Source organism: Vigna umbellata, chromosome 2 (assembly GCF_029865625.1).
Source record: "Vigna umbellata cultivar VRB3 chromosome 2, Vumbellata_1.0, whole genome shotgun sequence".
NCBI classification, from domain to species: domain Eukaryota; kingdom Viridiplantae; phylum Streptophyta; class Magnoliopsida; order Fabales; family Fabaceae; genus Vigna; species Vigna umbellata.
In genome coordinates, this window is record NC_142166.1 from 35,372,455 (window position 1) to 35,393,095 (window position 20,641).

At 32.7% G+C, this 20,641-nt stretch overlaps 1 protein-coding gene and 1 long non-coding RNA gene across 2 annotated transcripts; one reads left to right on the top strand and one right to left on the bottom strand.

The window, feature by feature from the left end:
• The first annotated feature begins 5,893 nt into the window (after positions 1 to 5,893).
• On the top strand, positions 5,894 to 6,478 carry LOC148203875 (uncharacterized). Its single transcript, XM_088107794.1, has one exon. It carries the CDS (start codon positions 5,894 to 5,896, stop codon positions 6,476 to 6,478), a length of 585 nt encoding a protein of 194 aa, XP_087963920.1.
• A 6,388-nt stretch (positions 6,479 to 12,866) lies between these two features.
• Positions 12,867 to 20,536, bottom strand: LOC124843712 (uncharacterized). Its single transcript, XR_007029305.2, has 3 exons — positions 20,341 to 20,536; positions 16,338 to 16,479; positions 12,867 to 13,347 (listed from the first exon to the last, which is right to left on the bottom strand). It is a non-coding gene; the product is annotated as an uncharacterized LOC124843712 (long non-coding RNA).
• Positions 20,537 to 20,641: the final 105 nt, after the last annotated feature.

A 20,641-nucleotide genomic window follows, 5' to 3' on the forward strand; every position in this document is an offset into this window, starting at 1 on the left:
TAAATACATGATCCAAATTGAAATATGAGTATATCATTAATATCCAAAGAAACCTATCTTAGTATGTAATCTTTCTTTTTTTACTTTTTTTTCCTAGTTATGCCTCTTTCGAAGATCATGCATGTGCAGGGTGTGCAGGGTGTGCTGGGTTGTGAGTGAAAAATAGTTTTTTTTTTCTTTTCTAGTTTGGACTTATATTTGGGATGTTTGATTATTAGGATCTCAAGTGAAGTAAACTATGAATTAATTCTGAGAGTTACTCCCTACACCACCCCACTTTGCTTCCTGCACCACCACATTTTTTTAAATTTCCAAAACTATCCTTTATATTTTAAAATATCCTACACCTCCACCTTTTTTCTTCAACGGATGTCAACATCCGTTAAAAAAAAAATTCTTCCATGAACGTGCCACATCCGTAAACGGATGTGACGACATCCGTTGCCTTTTTTTGTTTTTTAGTTTTTAGTTTTTTTATTTTTTTTGTTTCAAATTAATATATAAATATTATTTAATTATTTTAAAATTATTACTTAATTATTTATAAATTAATTTTATTTTATTTAATAAAATAATTATTATTAATTTTAATTTATGTATTATTATTTAAATAATAAATAAAAAATTTATTATACATATATTAAAACGGATGTGGCGACATCCGTTGCTTTTTTTTTTTAGTTTAGTTTTTTTATTTTTTTGTTTTAAATTAATATATAAATATAATTTAATTATTTTAAAATTATTACTTAATTATTTATAAATTAATTTTATTTTATTTAATAAAATAATTATTATTAATTTTAATTTATGTATTATTATTTAAATAATAATTAAATTTTTTTTATAAATATATTAAAACAGATGTGCCACATCCGTTGCCTTTTTTTTATTTTAGTTTTTAGTATTTTAATTTTTTATATTTTAAATTAATATATAAATATTATTTAATTTTTTAAAAATTATTATTTAATTATTTATAAATTAAATTTATTTTATTTAATAAAATAATTATTATTGTTTTAATTTATATATTATTATTTAAATAATAAATAAAAAACTTTTAAAAAATCTATTAAACGGATGTGACGGATGTGACACATCCGTTGAAGTTTTTTTTTTTTAAATAAAAATAATAAACTAAAATATAAAATATGTAAATGGATGTTACGGATGTCAACATTCGTTGAAGGTGAAACGGATGTTGACATCCGTTTTATAGAAGGGCAAATAAGGTATGGGAAGGTGCAGGGAGCGGTTGGTGGTGATGGAGGGAGCAACTCTCATTAATTCTTAGCATACTCTTGATTTATTTGGTGCTAAGAAATCTTTGTTTGGGAGAAAGATATTCTTCAAGGTTTGCATATTTAGCTTTAAACTTAACAAGTAAATGGATGATAAATGAGTTTGAAGATCACTTCGCCCATAACAACTTTTTACTTAATTAATAAAATTTTATATAATCCATATGTAGTAGACAGTCCAAAAAAATTCCAATCCAGGCTTTTGATATAATAATAAGATAATGAACAATCAATTTCAATAGGTCTTCCCCCAACACTACTCAGCCTTCTTCCTACACCTCTAAATTAATATTTTTACCCATTAGTAAAATTATATATATAAAAAAGAAAATTAGATAAACATTATTTATCAAATTGTCAGCTTGTTGTCATATATTCCCAAGTCATCACTCTTCACACTTCATCCTTTTCTTGCTGTCATATATGGTAGTGCTTGATGAGTTTTTATCACTAAAACAAAACCTTTGCTCGTTCACCTTTATCTTCTTTCTTCATTTCATCTCTTCTTTTTAGATAAAAGGATTTTTTTGTTAAGGTTTTAAATTTTATATTTATTTTTATTGTTTTAGATGTATCATATTATTTAAGAATCCCATTCAGAAAGTATTTTGAAATCCAATTTAGAAAATTAATTAATTTCAAAATCTAATTAAGAAAAGTCATTGAATTTTTAAACTAATTAAATTTCTCTGATTATGAAATTTAGTAAATTTTGAAATGCAATTAAGAAAAGTAAAAATTTTTGAAACTTATTAAACTTTATAATCCGATTAAGAAAGTTACCGAATTTTGAAATTAATGTAATCATCAGATTTCGAAATCTGATTAAGATAATCACATTACTTCATAAAGCTTATTAATGTAGTCACCAAATTTTAAAATTCAATCGCATTTGAAAAAGTTACCATATTTCAAAATCTGGTGAAAAACTAATTGTATTTTCAAATCCAATCAAAGAATTTATCAAATTCCAAAATTCAATAAACGTTTTTCCCAAATTCCAAAATTCAATAAACGTTTCTCTTAAATTCAAAATCTTATATTTAACTTTTTTTAAATTTCGAAATCTCAGTTTTCAAAATCAAGTACAAATTCTATTATTGTTTTTAAAATCTGATACTCATTATGATATATGATGAACGTTTGGCAAGTGTATCAATCTTTATTGTAGTAACAAAATATCGTCCTCTGAGATTCAATGAGTTGAGTACTAAATTACTAATTCACGTAATTTTGAGCAAGAGAAAAATTGATTTCATATGCTTTCATATAAATTTCTACCCTTTCCCATTGATGTACGAATTATAATTATCCACTTGAATTTATTAAGAGCTTGTTTACCCCTAATTATTTAGACAAGTAAACTTATCCATTGAATTCTAACATAAAAATTATGTGTCGCAACCGGAATCGCAACGGGACGACGATAAAAAAAGAAACGAGTTTAGTAAAAGATTTGGAGTCGCCACCATAGTTTATTCTGGAAAACTACAAAAAAACCATAAGATGATAAGGCAAGGTCTACGGAAATGAGATTCTTTGTTCGGGAGTCGGTTACGTGTAGGGAAGGTATCAACACCCTACAACGCCTGTCCTAAGGCAGTACCTTTAACTAAATACGCGAATATGATGTGGTTTTGAGAATGTTTAACTATCCCCTAAAATAAAACTCTAAAGAAACAAAATATATTTTTTTGTTTTTTTTGGTCCCGACAAGGATTGACCTTGCTCCTACGTATTCTCATTCAAAACGAGAAATCAAGATTACGTAGTTCTTTTGAATCTGTTTGAGAAATTTGTTTGGAAATTGTTTGAAAATTTGTTTTGAAATGATTTTGGATTTTGGGAAGTGAACCTGATAAGGACCAGCCTTGCTCCTACGTATCTCCACTCTTGATGGAGAATCAAGGATCACGTAGTTCTGGCCGAAAAATTGTTTGTTGTTTGAAAATGTGGATGTTTTTAGTTTTTGAAGATTTTATATTTTTTGTCTTTTTATATAAGAAAGGGAAAAGATTTTTTAGCACAAGGACGATGCGAGCGATCACACATCTGCTTAACCATTAAAATATTTTTTTTACTATTTTTTATAAAAAAAAGAGAAAATGATTTTAGCACAAGGACGATGCGAGCGATCACACAAGTGTTTAACCTTTAAAATATTTTTTGGTATTTTTTTATAAAAGAAAGATAAAAGATTTTTAGCACAAGGACGATGCGAGCGATCACATATGTGCTTACCCATTAAAATATTTTTTTGGTATTTTTTATGAAAGAAAAAGAAAAAGTTTTTAGCACAAGGACGATGCAAGCGATCACACATGTGCTTAACCTTTAAAATATTTTTTGGTATTTTTAATAAAAGAAAGAGAAAAAGTTTTTAAGCACAAGGACGATGCGAGTGATCACACATGTGCTTAACCTTTAAAATATTTTTTGGTATTTTTTTTTTATAAAAGAAAGAGAAAAGATTTTTAGCACAAGGACAATATATTTATTTTTGGTATTTTTTATGAAAGAAAAAGAAAAGGTTTATAGCACAAGGACGGTGCTCCAGATTCAGTGCCAGTGATAACGGAGTCGAGAGGGGGAGCTCCAGATTCAGTGCCAGTGATAACGGCGACGGTCTCGGTGAACGACGACGACCTCGGTGAACGACGACAACCTCACTTGCAGAACGAGGAGTCAATGGGAGACGCGATCTCTCCAGTGTGAATGGCATTGACAACAGCCACTCCAACCGGCTGAGGGCGAGCGACGACGAGACCCAAGGTACGGTGTTGGCTGTTCACGCGAGATAGTGAAGCTGTGATGGAGCGATGAAGGAGAAGATGGTGTCGCGCACGCTGAGTGATTGCTTCTCGATTCTACGATTGGATTTCCATTTTTGAATCATTTAGGTGGTTGGAGATGATTGATGATGAAGATGAACAGAGGCATGAAGGCTTAACTTTATTTTCGGGTGGCGCTTGTGTTAGCCTTATACAGAAAAGAGGTTACATTTTAGAATATATCTATCCTTACATTTTAGAATATATCTATCCCATTTATTTTATTTCTTTTCAGTTAATATTTTAAAAGCAATTAATATTCTGAAAGTGGTCCATTTTAAATAAAAACTGTTTTCAAACGTGTGGGTGTGCCACCACAACAATCTCTTCTAACGTTATAAAAATACTCTGTGATGGTTTTTTGGAGCACTACAAAAAATTTCATATCAGGTCACTGAGCCTACTCTTTACTTCATATACATCACCATCGTGTTTTAAGAGCAAGGGTTCAGAAACCAGAATTTAAGCAAGCATACAACAATGGCTGGAGGTTGGTCTTTCTGCTTCCGCTTTCTTTCTTATAAATCTGAATATGATTAAATGTGCTTGTTTGAGATATTTAGATTTATCGAACCTTTAGTATGAATTTTTACATTTGGTATCAGAGCGGTTTATCCTCTGCCTTGTCTGGTTCACTCCTCTGCGTATTGTGTTTTTAGTTTTATCAATTTTCTTTTTGAAACTAAATCGAAAGAAGAAAGTTTTCTGTGAAATTTTCTGTGAAATTTTGATGCTAAAACCCTCACATATTATTGGGTTCGTGTTAGAATACGCCTTGTTGGAACCATGCTGGAGGTTGAAGATGATTGAAACGACATTTGTTTTTTGCGTTTCATTTTGGGCATCTTTCAGAAAAATATATTCAGTTTTTATTTTTCTTCTTTATCTACTGTACGCGCACTGGAGATTTAGGTACGTTGCTTCTGGTTTTAATTAATAATGTACGCTTCTGGTTTTATCTCCTCTGCCTTGTCCTTTCATTCTGCACACACAGATTGCTTTTCATATATATAAATATATAATATTTTTTGGTTACGTTTTATATTGGATGCTTTTTCTTATTGTTGTTATATGTGTATAATATATATAATATATATAATATATATAGCACTGGTATACATGCAATTAGATATACAGGCATTGATATGCGTGAATATTATACTAACATTAAATATTAGTATAATAAATTTTTAATATTATATATTTATAATATGACTCTTATATTTTATTTAGATTAAATATAAGAGAGAATTTAATGTTTAGTGATAAATATAATTTTTTAATAATTAGAGAGTAGCCACAACATCTTTAATTAATTAAATTATATTATAAAGATCACTTTATTGAAACATTAATTGTAATTAATTATATATAATATGATGAAATATACCCACAGGATTTTCCTTACATTTGTATGATTAATTAGGATAAAATATTTATTATAATTCTTAAATTTCCCACAGGAATTAGGAATGTGATATAATTTAATAGTTTTATCATAAGGTTAAATGAGTCTAATTGAGTAAGACTTTAGCCCATAGGCAAGTTTTATGTTAATAGACTTATTGGTAAAGACATGTTTTGCATTGGTAAAACATGACATTTATTTTAGTCTCAAATTATGATAATGAACATGAATATTTTGAATTTGTAATTTCTCAATCTGTGAATATTTCTGATATCAAGTGTGGTATTCCCGAGTTGAAAGGAGATAATTATAAGATTTGGAAGGAGAGAGTTCTTCTTCATTTAGGCTGAATGGACATAGACTATGCTATTAGAAAACCTGAACCACCGGGTATTACTGAGACTAGCACTTCAGATGCCATTGAACTTTATGAAAAATGGGAGAGGTCAAATCGTCTCTCCGTAACGTTCATAAAAACCAATATTTTCGCTGGAATCCGGGGTTCGGTTGATCAGTATGAGAATGTCAAGGATTTACTGAGGGCTATTGATGAGCAGTTTACAACATTTGATAAATCTCTTACCAGCACTCTTATAATGCAGTTTTCATCCTTAAAGCTCACTGGGATTAAGGGAGTGCGTGATCATATCATGCGCATAAGGGACATTGTGGCTCAACTAAAAGCTTTGGAAGTTACCATGTCTAATTCTTTCCTAGTGCACTATATTTTGTGCACTTTGCCTCACCATTACGCTCCCTTTAAAATCTCTTACAACACACATAAGGACAAGTGGTCGATTAATGAATTATTGACCATGTGCGTTCAAGAAGAAGAAAGGCTATTGATTGAAGAAGGGGAGAAGGTGAACTTGACCACTTCATTTAAGAATAAGAAGAACCAAGTTAATAAGAAGGGAAAGATTCCTGCTCAGTGAGTTATTAAGAAGGAGTCCAGATGTTTCTTTTGTAAAAAGAAGGGACACATGAAGAAGGAATGTCAAAAGTTTAAGGATTGGCTTGAAAAGAAAGGTAATTTGTTTGCTTTTGTCTGTTATGAATCTAATTTGACTAGTTTTAATCATAACACATGGTGGATTGATTCTAGCTCTACAATCCATGTTTCTAATACCTTGCAGGGTATGGAAAACCTAAGGAAACCGATGGGAAGTGAGCAACACATCTATTCAGGAAGCAAGATGAGTTCACATGTTGAAGCCATTGAGACGTGCAATTTAGTTTTAAGCAGTGGTTTTGTTTTATGTTTAGAAAAGACCTTTTATGTTCCTAGTTTTAGCAAGAACTTGATTTCTATTTCACAACTTGCACCTTTGGGTTTTTCCTTTAATTTTATGGATTCTGGTTTTACTTTATTGAATAAATCCAAAGTTATTGGCTTTGGGGAATTATGCGATGGTCTTTACTTTATTAAATTGCAAAACAACGCTGCTTATAGTTCTATGCATGTTTCCGCTGGGTTAAAAAGATGTGTTATGAATGAGGATTCTTCTGTTTTATGGCACCGTAGATTGGGACATATCTCCATTGAGAGAATTAAGTGATTAGTAAATGAAGGAGTACTTAGTACTTTGGATTTTACTGATTTTGAGACTTGCGTGGATTGCATTAAGGGTAAGCAAACTAACAAGTCCAAAAGAGGTGCTAAGAGGAGTTCAAGTTTACTAGAAATTATTCATACAGATATTTGTTGTCCGGATATGGACGCAAGTAGTCCAAAATACTTTATCACCTTTATAGATGATTACTCACGATACATGTATCTGTACTTACTTCGTTCTAAGGATGAAGCCTTAGATGCCTTTAAAGTTTTTAAGGTTGAAGTAGAGTTACAATGTGGAAAGAAAATTAAGATTGTGAGATCAGATAGAGGTGGAGAGTACTACGGTAGATACACGGAGAATGGACAAGCACCTGGTCCATTTGCTAGATTTCTTCAAGAACATGGGATTGTTGCCCAATATACCATGCCTGGCTCTCCAGATTAGAATGGTGTAGCAGAAAGAAGAAATCGAACCTTGATGGATATGGTGAGAAGTATGAGGAGTAATTCAAAACTTCCTCAGTTCTTGTGGACTGAAGCACTTAAGACGGCTGTGTATATAGTAAATCGGGTCCCAACTAAGGTTGTTTTAAAAACACCTTTTGAGTTATTCAAAGGTTGGAAACCTAGTTTACGACATGTACGCGTTTGGGGATGTCCGTCTGAAGTGAGAATTTATAATCCACAAGAGAAGAAACTAGACCCAAGGACTATTAGTGGGTATTTCATTGGATATGCTGAAAGGTCCAAAGGTTATAGATTCTATTGTCCAACTCATAACACTAAGATTGTGGAATCAAGAAATGCAAAGTTTCTTGAAAATGATTTGATTAGTGGGAGTGATTTAAATCAAGACGTTGATCTTGAAAAAGATCACTATGAAGCTCAAACCTCTCAATCAAATGAAAGATTGGTAGTAATTCACGCTCCTCCAGTTCAAAAGCAAATTAGACAACCAATAATTGAAGTTCCACAAATTGCTGAGAGTGATAATATAGATCAAGTTGTTGATGAGGAGCAACAAGTAAATGTTGAACAACTAGTTGAACAACAAGCTTCTCATCAAGATGTTGACACAGCATTAAGAAGATCTACTAGAATCAGAAGACCAGCAGTTTCTAGTGATTATGAAGTGTATTTACAAGAATCGGATTACAACATTGGAGCCGAAAATGATCCCGAAAATGAGTTTTAAAGAATCAAAACTATGGTATGATGCCATGAAAGACGAGATGGATTCTATGGCATCCAACAAAGTCTGGGATCTCGTTCAGTTGCCTGATGGTGTAAAATCCATTGGATGTAGATGGGTCTTTAAAACCAAGAAAGACTCAAAAGGCAACATTGAGAGACATAAGACAAGACTTGTTGCCAAAGGATTCACTCTAAGAGAAGGAATTGACTACACAGAGACCTTTTCTCCTGTATCTAAGAAAGATTCTTTCCGAGTAATTATGGCATTAGTAGCTTATTTTGATTTTGAGTTACATCAAATGGATGTGAAAACAACATTCCTTAATGGTGATCTAGAGGAAGATGTTTACATGAAACAACCTGAAGGATTCTCTTCTAAAGATAATGAGCACTTGGTATGTAAGCTTAATAAATCCATCTATGGATTAAAACAAGCTTCCCGTCAATGGTATCTAAAATTTCACGATGTTATCACTTCATTCGATTTTGAAGAAAACGTCATGGATCAATGTATATACCAAAAGGTCAGTGGGAGTAAGATTCGTTTCCTTGTATTATACGTGGATGATATTTTGCTTGCAACCAACGATAAGGGTTTGCTATATGAAGTGAAACAATTTCTCTCAAAGAACTTTGACATGAAGGATATGGGAGAGGCATCTTATGTCATTGGCATTAAGATCCATAGAGAAAGATCTCGAGGCATTTTGGGTTTGTCTCAAGAGACCTATACCAACAAAGTTTTAGAGAGGTTTAACCTGAAGAATTATTCACCAAGTGTAGCTCCCATTGTAAAGGGTGACAAACTTGAATTAAGTCAATGCCTGAAAAATGATCTTGAGCGGGAACAGATGAAAAATATTCCATATGCTTCAGCTGTCGGAAGTCTTATGTATGCTCAAGTTTGTACTAGACCTAACATTGCATTTGCAGTTGGAGTTTTAGGAAGATATCAGAGTAATCCAGGTGTTGACCACTGGAAAGCTGCAAAGAAAATAATGAGATATCTTCAAGGAACAAAAGATTTCATGCTCATGTATAGACGAACTGATAATTTGGAAGTGGTAGGCTACTCTGATTCAGACTTTGCTGGTTGTGTTGATACCAGAAAATCTACATCTGGCTATGTTTTCATGCTAGCTTGTGGAGCTGTATCTTGGAGTAGCAAAAAGCAGACCTTGACTGCTACTTCTACTATGGAGGCTGAGTTCGTTTCTTGTTTTGAGGCTACTTCACATGGTGTATGGTTGAAGAGTTTTGTATATGGGCTTAGAGTTGTGGACTCAATTGCTAGGCCACTGAAGTTATATTGTGATAACTCTGCTGCTGTTTTTATGGCTAAGAATAATAAAAGTGGAAGTCGAAGTAAACACATCGATATTAAATATCTAGCCATAAGAGAACGTGTTAAAGAAAAGAAAGTGGTCATTGAGCACGTTAGCACCGAGTTGATGATTGCTGATCCTTTAACTAAAGGCATGCCACCAAAGAATTTTAAGGATCATGTAACACGAATGGGACTTGGTTCCATGATATGACAATCATTGTAAGTACTTTCATTTTGATAAAACTCTTATTTAGTTTAATGTTTTCTCAATTATTTATGCACATAATTAATTACTTTGAGAAAACTCATTTAATTGTGACCTAGAATAGACATATGGTTTATTCATTAGAGATAAGAGCTTGTGATGTGAGACTAAATACATCGTAATACATGGGAGATAATACTCATTATTAGAGGAACTGCCACCATGATTCATATATTTGGTCTCTTATTACGTTTGATGGTTGAATAAAATGGACCAAGTGGGAGAATGTTAGCCATATACAAAAAAGAGGTTACATTTTAGAATATATCTATCCCATTTATTTTATTTCCTTTTCAGTTAATATTTTAAAAGCAGTTAATATTCTGAAAGTGGTCCATTTTAAATAAAAACCGTTTTCAAACCTGTGGGTGTGCCATTATTCCCACAACAATCTCTTCTAACGTTATAAAAATACTCTGTGATGGTTTTTTGGAGCACTACAGAAAATTTCATATCAGGTCACTGAGCCTACCATATACATCACCATCGTGTTTTAAGAGCAAGGGTTCATAAACCAGAATTTAAGCAAGCATACAACAATGGCTGGAGGTTGGTCTTACTGCTTTCGCTTTCTTTCTTATAAATCTGAATATGATTAAATGTGCTTGTTTGAGATATTTAGATTTATCGAATCTTTAGTATGAATTTTTACAGCTTGCTGTCACGAGAGGCGGGGAGCGATGGTGACTATGAGTTTGTGGGCGCTGAAGGTCTGAGGTGTGGAGATGGAATGAGAGCAACAAAAGCTTGGGCTGGGGGTTTTCGCTAATTGGAAAAAATGAAGTTGAGTGGGAGAATCCCCTTCTCTTTGATGTGCGCGATGTAGGAAAATAGAGAAAAGGGTCCGAGGTGAATGGTGGATTTGTTGGAGGTGAAGGGAGTCTAAGAGTTTTTTGGATGTGGTAATGAGGTGCGTGATAGGTGGAAGCCAGAAGATGAATTGTGATTATGGGATCCAAAAATGGCTCCCCCCAAAGAAAAGGTTCATCCCCAAAATAGAAAAGGCCTCCTCCAGCTCTGCTTGGGAACCCAGGGGAAGAAGCCGATCTTCTGACTTAAGATTTCCTTTTTGTGTCTTTTTCCTTTTTCGTGTTTGCTCCATGGTCAAAGCCACCCTGTACAAACACCATTCCCTTTTTCGTGTTAACTCTTTTTAGCCAGAAGAGCAAAGTCGACCACGTGATAGGCCTCATGGGAATCGTAAGCATCGTTGTTGCAAGTTTCACGGTGAATGACCAGATAATGCTTACCTCGACTGAATAGAGGAAAATCAACTACAATCCAAAAAAGGACTCTAAAAAACTTAGTTGACCACTGCATTTTATTTTTCATTTTTTTCAATTTTTTTCATTTTTTCATTTTTTTTCAAAAACAATTAATAAAAGATGATAAAAAAATAAACGAAAATTAAATTTAATACAAATAAAATAGAAATAAAAAAAATAAAATAAAGATAAAAATGAAAAATAAAAGAAACAAAAAACACTTTTTAATTTATTTATCCGGACGAAATTGGGTATTGACATTATGTATGTGATTAATTTCCCTTGTGTTGAATATACATATAGAGTCATCTATTTATAATAGAAGAAATATGAGCTAAGCCTAAAATACAAATAAGAAATAATAACAAACAAACGAAAGATAAAAAATAAATATAAAATAAAGATAATATATATCTAACACTCCCCCTCAAGCTAGTGCATACAAATCGTATGTACCAAGCTTGTTACTAAAATAATATATAAAGACTTAGTAAAAATATTTGTTTCTGCACTTAAGTGACACCAAATTGCTAATGATTTGCAAGACGACACAGAAGACGAAATACCAACCAAAAATACTCCCTTGAGCAACAAATATGGGAGGTTTCTCCATCTAAATCTCTTCTTGCAAATCGCTATTGAGGAATGCATTGTTGATATCTAGTGGATAAAGGTCATTGTTGGAAAGCTATAAATAAACTAAAAAATGTCATCTTTTCCATGGGAGAAAAAAACATATATGGACGGGTCAAACGCAATGGTGACAAAAGGGAGATCAGAGGAGACGACAATGGAAGAAGCAATGGATGGAGAGAGAAACCATAAAAATCTAAGATTCTCTAATCAAGGCACCTGAAAAAGGAAAAAGAGCAACCTAGATGCTTTGAATAGCTGCTTGAGAGAAGACGGGATGTGCGACAATGCACAATAAACCTGAAAGAGGAAAACAAGAGAACTCGATGCTTTGAATTGCTACTAGAAATGCCACCATGCACGACAAAAAAGGGAGCAAATCCACAAATTCAAAAGGTGCTAAGAGCACGTAGAGCTCCAATGAAGGCGTCATTAATGGCATGATGGTCACCTGGCCGAGACGATCAAAACCATGTGATAGTCGGTCGAAACTAGAACTCTGGTAGTGATTGTAGTAGACAACGACGGTAGACGATAGCGTCGCTGACAGCGGTAGATGGCATCATTGCCGACAGCGGGTGCAGTGGTAAAGGCAACAAAAAAAAATTTCTCAAAAGAACCTTAGGCTCAAGATATCATGTTGAATATAACAAAAATTATGTATGAGATTAATTTCCCTTGGATTGAGTATACACAGAGTCCTCTATTTATAATAGAAGAAATATGGGCTAAGCCCAAAATACAAATAAGAAATAATAACAAACTAACTAAAGATAAAAAATAAATATAAAATAAAGATAATATATTTATAAAAAATCATGAAGAACGATTATTATCTCAATTGCAAACTAATTAGTTATGCCCAATTTCCCAATTGTGACAACATCTAATCTGTTCTATTTATAATGACAAACAATCTCCAATTTCCCAGATGTGAAACTGCTCATAGAATAGACATTAGAACCTAAATAAAACATTGGAATAATTAAAATTAACTAAACATTAATTGAAAAGGTTTAAAAGTTATAATCCAAAGTATTACATCAATCTTCTAACAAAAAGGAAAATTAGTTCTGCATAATGTAAAATTTACATGAAACTAAAGGAAGGAGAATAAGTAGTCGAATGATTTCCCATGCTCTCTGATCTGCGTTTATTTTCCAATTGTTATGTCCCCCTTTTTTCGTCTAATTCCCCCTTTTTAGGAGAGTGGTTACTCTCTTTAAGAAACTATCCTCAATTTCTTCTTTTTCTTTAATCTTTTTAAATCCACGTAATATGAGAGATTAGTAACTATTTTGAATGATTCCACTGGTCATGGAAAAATCCACAATCTACTTATGCTCTTCTCTAGTTTCAATTTTGCACTCCTAAAGTAAATCCACAAGTTGTGGAAACTTTTACAACTCAGTTGTGAAACTCTCTTGTTTTGACTTTGCATTTTAGAGCAAAATCCACAAGTTGTAGAAACATTCGCAGCTAAGTTGTGAAACTCTCTAATTTCAACTCCGCATCTTGAACATTAAGTCTTCCAACGTTGTGATTTTAACACTTAGAAATACCTATCCACAAGAAAAACATAAAACCCAAATATATGATTCAAAATAAAGATAATACATGGTGAAATCATTTCATTAATACAATTATGTATGCAAATGACCTAAACTAAAATATGAATCCAATTACATTTTATTCACATATCAATATTTGTCGTTTAATTTGTTATTTTTATTTTTTTAATGTTTGTTTTTAATTGTTTTAGATGTGTTTAATTATTTTAGTTTAATAAATTATGTTTTGAAGTATTAAAATATTAACATATATTAAATTAAATTAAAACATTATATTAAATTATACTAATTAACACATAGTAAATAATAATAATGATAATAACAATAATAATGAAAATAATGAACTTAATAATAATAATAATAATTATAATAATAATAATTATTATTATAATTATAAAAGTACTACTACTTCTGAAAAATAATAATAATAATAATAATAATGATAAAAATAATATTTATACTAATAATAATACTAATCATAATAATTATTATTATATTTTTAATAATAATAATAATAATAATAATAAAACAATAATAAAAATAATAATAATAAAATAGATAAGTAAATAAAATAATAATAGGAATAATAAAAATAAATAATATTAATAAATCAAATTTAATATATGTTAATATATGTCAAAACGAATATTTATTAACCAGGTGTCCGGTCAAACATGATTTTTAAAATTTTGATTTTTAAGTTAAAATTTAAAAAATATTTAGCTTAATCTAATATTTTAATATAATTTAATATATGTAAATATTTTAGTATTTTAAAATTTAATTTAGGTTTAATACATATTTTGATCCCTCGGTTTGTGAGGTTTGTTCAAAATGATCTTACTTTTTTCAAATGTTCAGAAACATCCCATATTTTGTAAAAAATGGTTCAAGTGGGTCTTTTTTGCTTACGGTGTTAAAAACGCTAATGACAGAATTGCCCTCCTGGCCAAAACTGGATGAGGTGTCCAGTTTATCATTACGTAGCACTCTGAGGTGAATTAAGGTGTCAATTTTAAAAATAAAACTTAATGACGTAAATTACTTATAACATAGTAAAATCAATTTGCGATTTGGGATGATTTGGGGTGCTTTGGGGTTGAAGATTTTGCTGAAATTGGTGTTAAAATTGGATTCATGGTTCGAAAGTGTTTCGCAAGAAGGAGATTTCAGATTGCAGCGTTTTGGGGTTCCTTTTCTTGTGTTTCAGATATTGCAAATTTTAGAGATTTCATATTAGGATTTTGAATCTGGGTTGAATTTTATGTGTTGAGGTTCTTTTCTTTGTTTACGAATTGAGTTTCCTTTTCTTAGGTTGATTTCGCGTTTTAGGTTTTGGTGTTCATTATCTTGCAATTTGAGATTTTTCCTTACCTTGCTCCTTGTTTAAAATTGCTTTGTGATTCCAGCGTTCAATGTGTTGGGTAGTGGTGGAATGGTGACTCCCCTTTGTTTTTTGTATTCTTTATGCGTGAATGGACAGAGGAAAAAGGGAAAGAGAATGGAGATTTTGGATGATGATCGTGTGGGTTTCGAGAATGTTATTGTGTATGCGTTGAACTTAAAAAATGATGGTGCTGGAATGATGTGTTGATTATGGGTTCGAGATGAAGAAAGGGGTAATGGGTTGTTGTTTTTCTATTTGTACAAGTGAGATGTGATAATGTATGTGTTAAAAGAATGGAGGTTTATGGTTATGATGAATGTCAAAAAATGGTAGATGATGGATATGGTGAAGGAGAAGGGAACTTCTTCACTTCCTCCGCCCTGCAATTAGTCATGGCACACAACAACAATTTCATGAGCAGTAGCAAAACGGTACAACCACGATTTCATTTAACCCTCTGTTAAACAAATTTTCCACGTCATTAATTTTTACTTTTAAAATTTACATCTCAATTGACCTTACCTCATTCACTTTTGGCCAGATGGGTAATTACGCCGTTAGGTTTTTAACGTCGTAAGCAAAAAGAACCAACTTGAACCATTTTTACAAAATATGAGACAATAGTGAACTCTCGAAAAAGGATATGACCACTTTGAATACATCGCCCCAAACTAGAGATCAAATAAGGTATTAAACCTTTAATTTAATGAACTTAAACTAAAATATATTAAAAAATAAAAAAAAATCAGTAAATAAAAATAAAAAAGATAAAGTGTTGGATTTCAAAATGAATACTAGATTTTAAAAAAATAATAAAATGATTATCGAATTTGGAAATATGAAAGAAGTGTTAATCATATTTCGAAATTGGAATGAATTGAATGTCAAATTTCAAAATGTATGAGAAGTGTTTGCTAGATTTTAAAATTTGGTGAGTTCTTTAACTAGATTTTGAAATTCAATCAGTTTTTTAATTTGATTTCGAAATTCGATTAGTTTTTAATCGAATTTCGAACTTTGGGTTTAATCGAATTTTGAAATTTGATTATTATTTAATTGAATTTCAAATTTTGGTGAGTTTCAGAATCTCGTGACTTTTCTTAATCGGATTTTAAAATCTAGTAACTTCCTTAATTAGATTTCAAAATCTGATAACTTTCTTAATCGAATTTCAAAATCTCTTAACTTCTTTAATTGAATTTCGAAATTTTGTGAATTTTGAAATATGATGACTTTTCTTATTCAAATTTTAAAATTTGGTGAGTTTCTAAACCGAAATTTAAAATTTGATGAGTTTTTTAATCAGATTTTGAAATTCAATAAATTTCTCAATGGGATTTTAAAATTCAATGACTTCATAAAGAAGGTGCACACTATATTTAGGTTAAGAAAAACTAATGCTAAGTAAGTGAATTAATTATGGAAGAGAAGAAACAAAATTGTTTAAACGTTAAGAAATGGTTTGAAAATGCATGAAGAAAGCTTAGAGTTGTTGGGAGAAAGCCCTAGTTTCAATTGCCAAGACCCAATACAAAATTTATGTTAATATCTTAATAATTACTGGTAGATATTTGTGCAGGACCGAGAGACTAACCTTTCTGACGTGTCCTCCTTGCTTCCGAACACCTGGATCGTCTGAACCGCTCGCTTTCAGTCTGGACTGTTCGCTTGTCAATTGCTCCATTTGGCCGTCGCCTGCTCCGCTCGGTTGTATTCTTGATCAAGGGTGGAGGTACCTGCAAAAGGCACTCCGACGCTCAAGTTAGGAGCAGTTTAGTGAATTGTTTATCACATTTGAGTATTTTAATTCTGATCGAACGTATCTGGCTTTTGGCCCTGTCATTATATTTATAAGTGTTTCATAGATCAAATAAAAACAATCTTACCTTGAGATTCAGTTAGTTACTCATAAACGACTTATCAATATCTCTAATAAGATATCTTTGTGTATTTTATCGTGTGTTGGACTTTTGGCCCAATAATGATTTAAACAATAATAACTTAAACGACGTTGGCCCAATTATGGCCCAACATTGTTGATGTAGTGGATGGACCAAACGGTCATGGATGTTAACCGTTCGGTAGGTATTATATACCATACATATGCCTCCCAAGTTTGAGTTAACCATTCGGCTTTAGCCAAGGTTAACTATAGGACTTATATGAGCTTGAGAGAGGTCGTTCTCGTGGTGCTGGGGAGCTTGTTTTTAATGTGCTTTTAGTCGTTGCTCATCTCTGAACCGAACGATGGACTCTAGGAGATGGAAGTTTTGTCAAAAACCTTTTCCCATGTTGAGCAGTAGACGCTAAGATCCTGACAGAATCTTCCTGTACGAGATATTTCCTCCCGTAGAAATGTGCGTTAAGTAAAGTAATCGCATCAATGAAAAGTAATTAGTGTAACACCCCGATTTTTTTTTGAGATGTCACGGTGTAAAAATCTTTCGTAAAGTATTTCCATAAAATAATCCTTTAAGACAATCAAACTTTATTTGATTAAAATGCGGAAGAAAAACATAATTATAAACTTTGTCTATTCAAAACCATTATCTCAAAGAATCCTTTTTTCTAAAAAGATACAAAGTCTGAAAACTTTTAAATAAAATAATTCATCATTCCCGACATATAAGATCCCAACTCTCACGTCAGCTACTTCGATCCAGTCTTATCTGCAAAGTCATCTACTCCCGTACAAGTACGATGATCGTAGGGTGAAACCACAACCACAACATTCAAGGGCGAGCAACCAGAAATGTCATAATACACAACATATCATATTCATATTAAACACAAAGTAATATAACCATACAACATATTTCATTATAGCGTTAACATCACAGTCAATTCATTCATGACCCAATGTCATTTCCTTCTACTATGTCGTCATAACCTGTTTCGCAAAACAGGGCAATTCAAGTCGTCTTCCATCACAACTTCCGACCTATCTCCCTAACTTCTCAAGGAATTACGAGTAAAAACTTCGGTTAGGCGCAACTACCGAGCACTATACTCACACGAGCCGAAGTCATTTTGGGCGAGACATTCACATCCCCGCGCAGAGGGAAGTGACACTCGAATCACTATCTCAAAATGAGAGTCTAACACATTCTTAACGTAGCACAGTACGAAAAGTTCATCCATAACCGACCACAGTACAAGGAAATAATATAGTTTCATATTCACATCACAATCTCATACATATTCTCAATAACATGCATTGCTCACTCATCATAAGATTTATACTGTCCTTCTCATTACGTTTCATACATAGTATCAATATTATACATTAACTCACCAATCACAAGGTTCATAACACAATCTCAATGCATTTCACACTTAATCTCAATAATAGCCATTAATTCATCAACCACAAGATATAAACACAATTCTCATTAATTACTCATTAAATCCACTAAGTTCAACCTCATTAAATCTACTCTGAATATTTCCAATAGCCTCTTTATATTATTATTATTCTCATTACTTCCCATACACAGTCTCACAAGTATGAATTAACATAACAATCCCAATATTTCAAGACACCATTATAATTACTTAATAATAAATCCAGAAAATATTCTCCCCAAAAGTACAACATTCTTAAAACGAAACAAGGGTCGAAACCTAATCTTTGAAACTATAAACATAGATATACTTCAATCACAACATATAAACCAACAAGTAGAACGCTTACTCATAGAATATTATCTTATTATATTTAAATTACAGCTTATTTATTTAATTAATAGAATAACAACCAACCTCAACTTTTCTAATATACCATTCTAATACCATTTTAATACAGTGATACAAAAAGAAGTTTAACAATCCAAATAGCCCAAAATTTGATTTCCTACCTATTACTCATTTACTTGGCTTTATAATATATTAATTCTATTTACCCCTGATCATCACCGCGTCCAAAAATCCTTATGTGCAATCACCAACCCCGTATTCACTTTCTAATTTCCTTTTTAATTGTCGTGGGACCCACCCTTTCCTTCCAATCCTCTTATAAATAAAATAAAAAAACTTTCAAACCCCAAAAGGCACAAAACTCCTCCCTGTAACACAATTTCTCACACATTTCTCTCTCCTCTCTACGGCCCACACTAAATCTCCACTTTATTATTCTTTCTTTTAAATTCTTTTTTTTTTCTTTTTAACTCCCAGTGCCTCCAACTCTTTCTCTCCTCTCTCTTTTCCAATTTAATTCTCACGTCACACACCCTACATATCTCTTCCTCTCTTTCTTCTTTCATCTTTCTAAATTAAAATCACTTTCCTTACTCCTTTACATAAGTTGTACTTCCTCTCCTACCAGACTTTGCATGCAACCTCACGTACCAAACTTCTCCCTGCTTCAATCCTCTTTCTCTTTTCCTTCCAATTGGTCCATATCATTAAAAAATCATCAACCCAAAACCTCACCTTACATACTTAACTCTTCTCTAACGCCACTAACTTTCTCTCACCTCTTTCACATAACAAAACACACCCCCATGCAGTGACAGTGCTTCACCCAATTCAACAATTTAAAACCCAACCCTTCAAGTATTTTCAATCTCTTTCTCTCTCTTATACTTCTTCTCGCCGAACACGTACCCACTTCCCTTTTATCATCATTCCTCATCATCTCATCTATTCCAGAGACCAAATTAAACACTCTTTCTCCTTCCTTTCTCACCAATTGGGACCCACATCACTTACAAATCATCAACCTAGAACCTCACTTCTCACGTACACAATACAACATCACCCACACGTAACATCCAAGCACGAACCTTCTTCCTGTTTCCTCATTTTCCTTCAATAATCCCTGCACTCTTTTCATTATCCAACATCAAAGTCCTTTCTTCCCATGCACTCCTAGATTCCCCTAGGTCTGAACCTAGCGTCCACTTACACCCAGGCCACATCACCCACTCCTTCTTCTCTTAACCTAACGGGAAGACTCTAACTCCCACTAACAACCATTTTGTTCACTTCCACCTTCTCCACTCAACCGCTAACATTTACCCAATCTTTACTTAAGCATCAACCTGAAACTACTTTCCCTACATCATCATTCAACCCTTCTACAGAGAAACTCCTCCTCTCTGCCCCTTAACTCCACGCACCAAGCTAAGCAAAGGAAACACTCTTCTATTCTTTCTTCTCATCCTAACATCACGTAACACCATCACACCTCCATTCACATTTTAACCTTACACCTATTCTTCTACAAGACCCAAGACCACTCTATATTCATTCTTTCTTCTCCATAGACCCCAAAACCACACAACTCTCCCTCACCCAGGTATTTCTAGAACCGTAACCTACTACACTGGATGCAACCGATAAAGGATGAGACTCACATGCACTCACTCCCTTATTTCTCTACAGTTCTCTTATTGAACGAGAATAACACCACAAAACCAAACCCTACCAGTGGCTATCTTTACAGTTTACACCCGCACACTCTCACCCTAGGTCTACATGGAACCAGGGTTCCCCTCTTTGAACCAAACCTCATGCCAGGAAAGAAAACCAGCGCGAAAACATATATAAAACATTAATCATCATGTACAACAATAATTCTAGTTTACTCCCCTTACCTGGGTGTTTAGAGAGTTCTCTACGGTTCTTTGGATTCCTAGAATGCTTGGAAGGCCTCCTCCCTCCCGTGGCAGTAGTAGAACCTCTCCCCGCGTCCACAGTTCACTCCACAAGGCGATAAGATCTCTCCCACTCCCTCACAAATATTTGGTGTTGAAGCAAGCATCTAGGGTTACCTCTCTATGCTCGCGGCTGCTGCCCATCCTCCCCTTTCTATCCTAACCTAAAATACTATTTATATATCACTGCTCCTCTCTACTCACAGCCACGGCCCAACACCCTTTAAGTTTAGGGTTAAAT

What these genes read in the sequence shown, in the direction of transcription:
- LOC148203875 (XM_088107794.1), top strand. Translation starts at nt 5,894, where the DNA reads ATGGACATAGACTATGCTATTAGAAAACCTGAACCACCGGGTATTACT.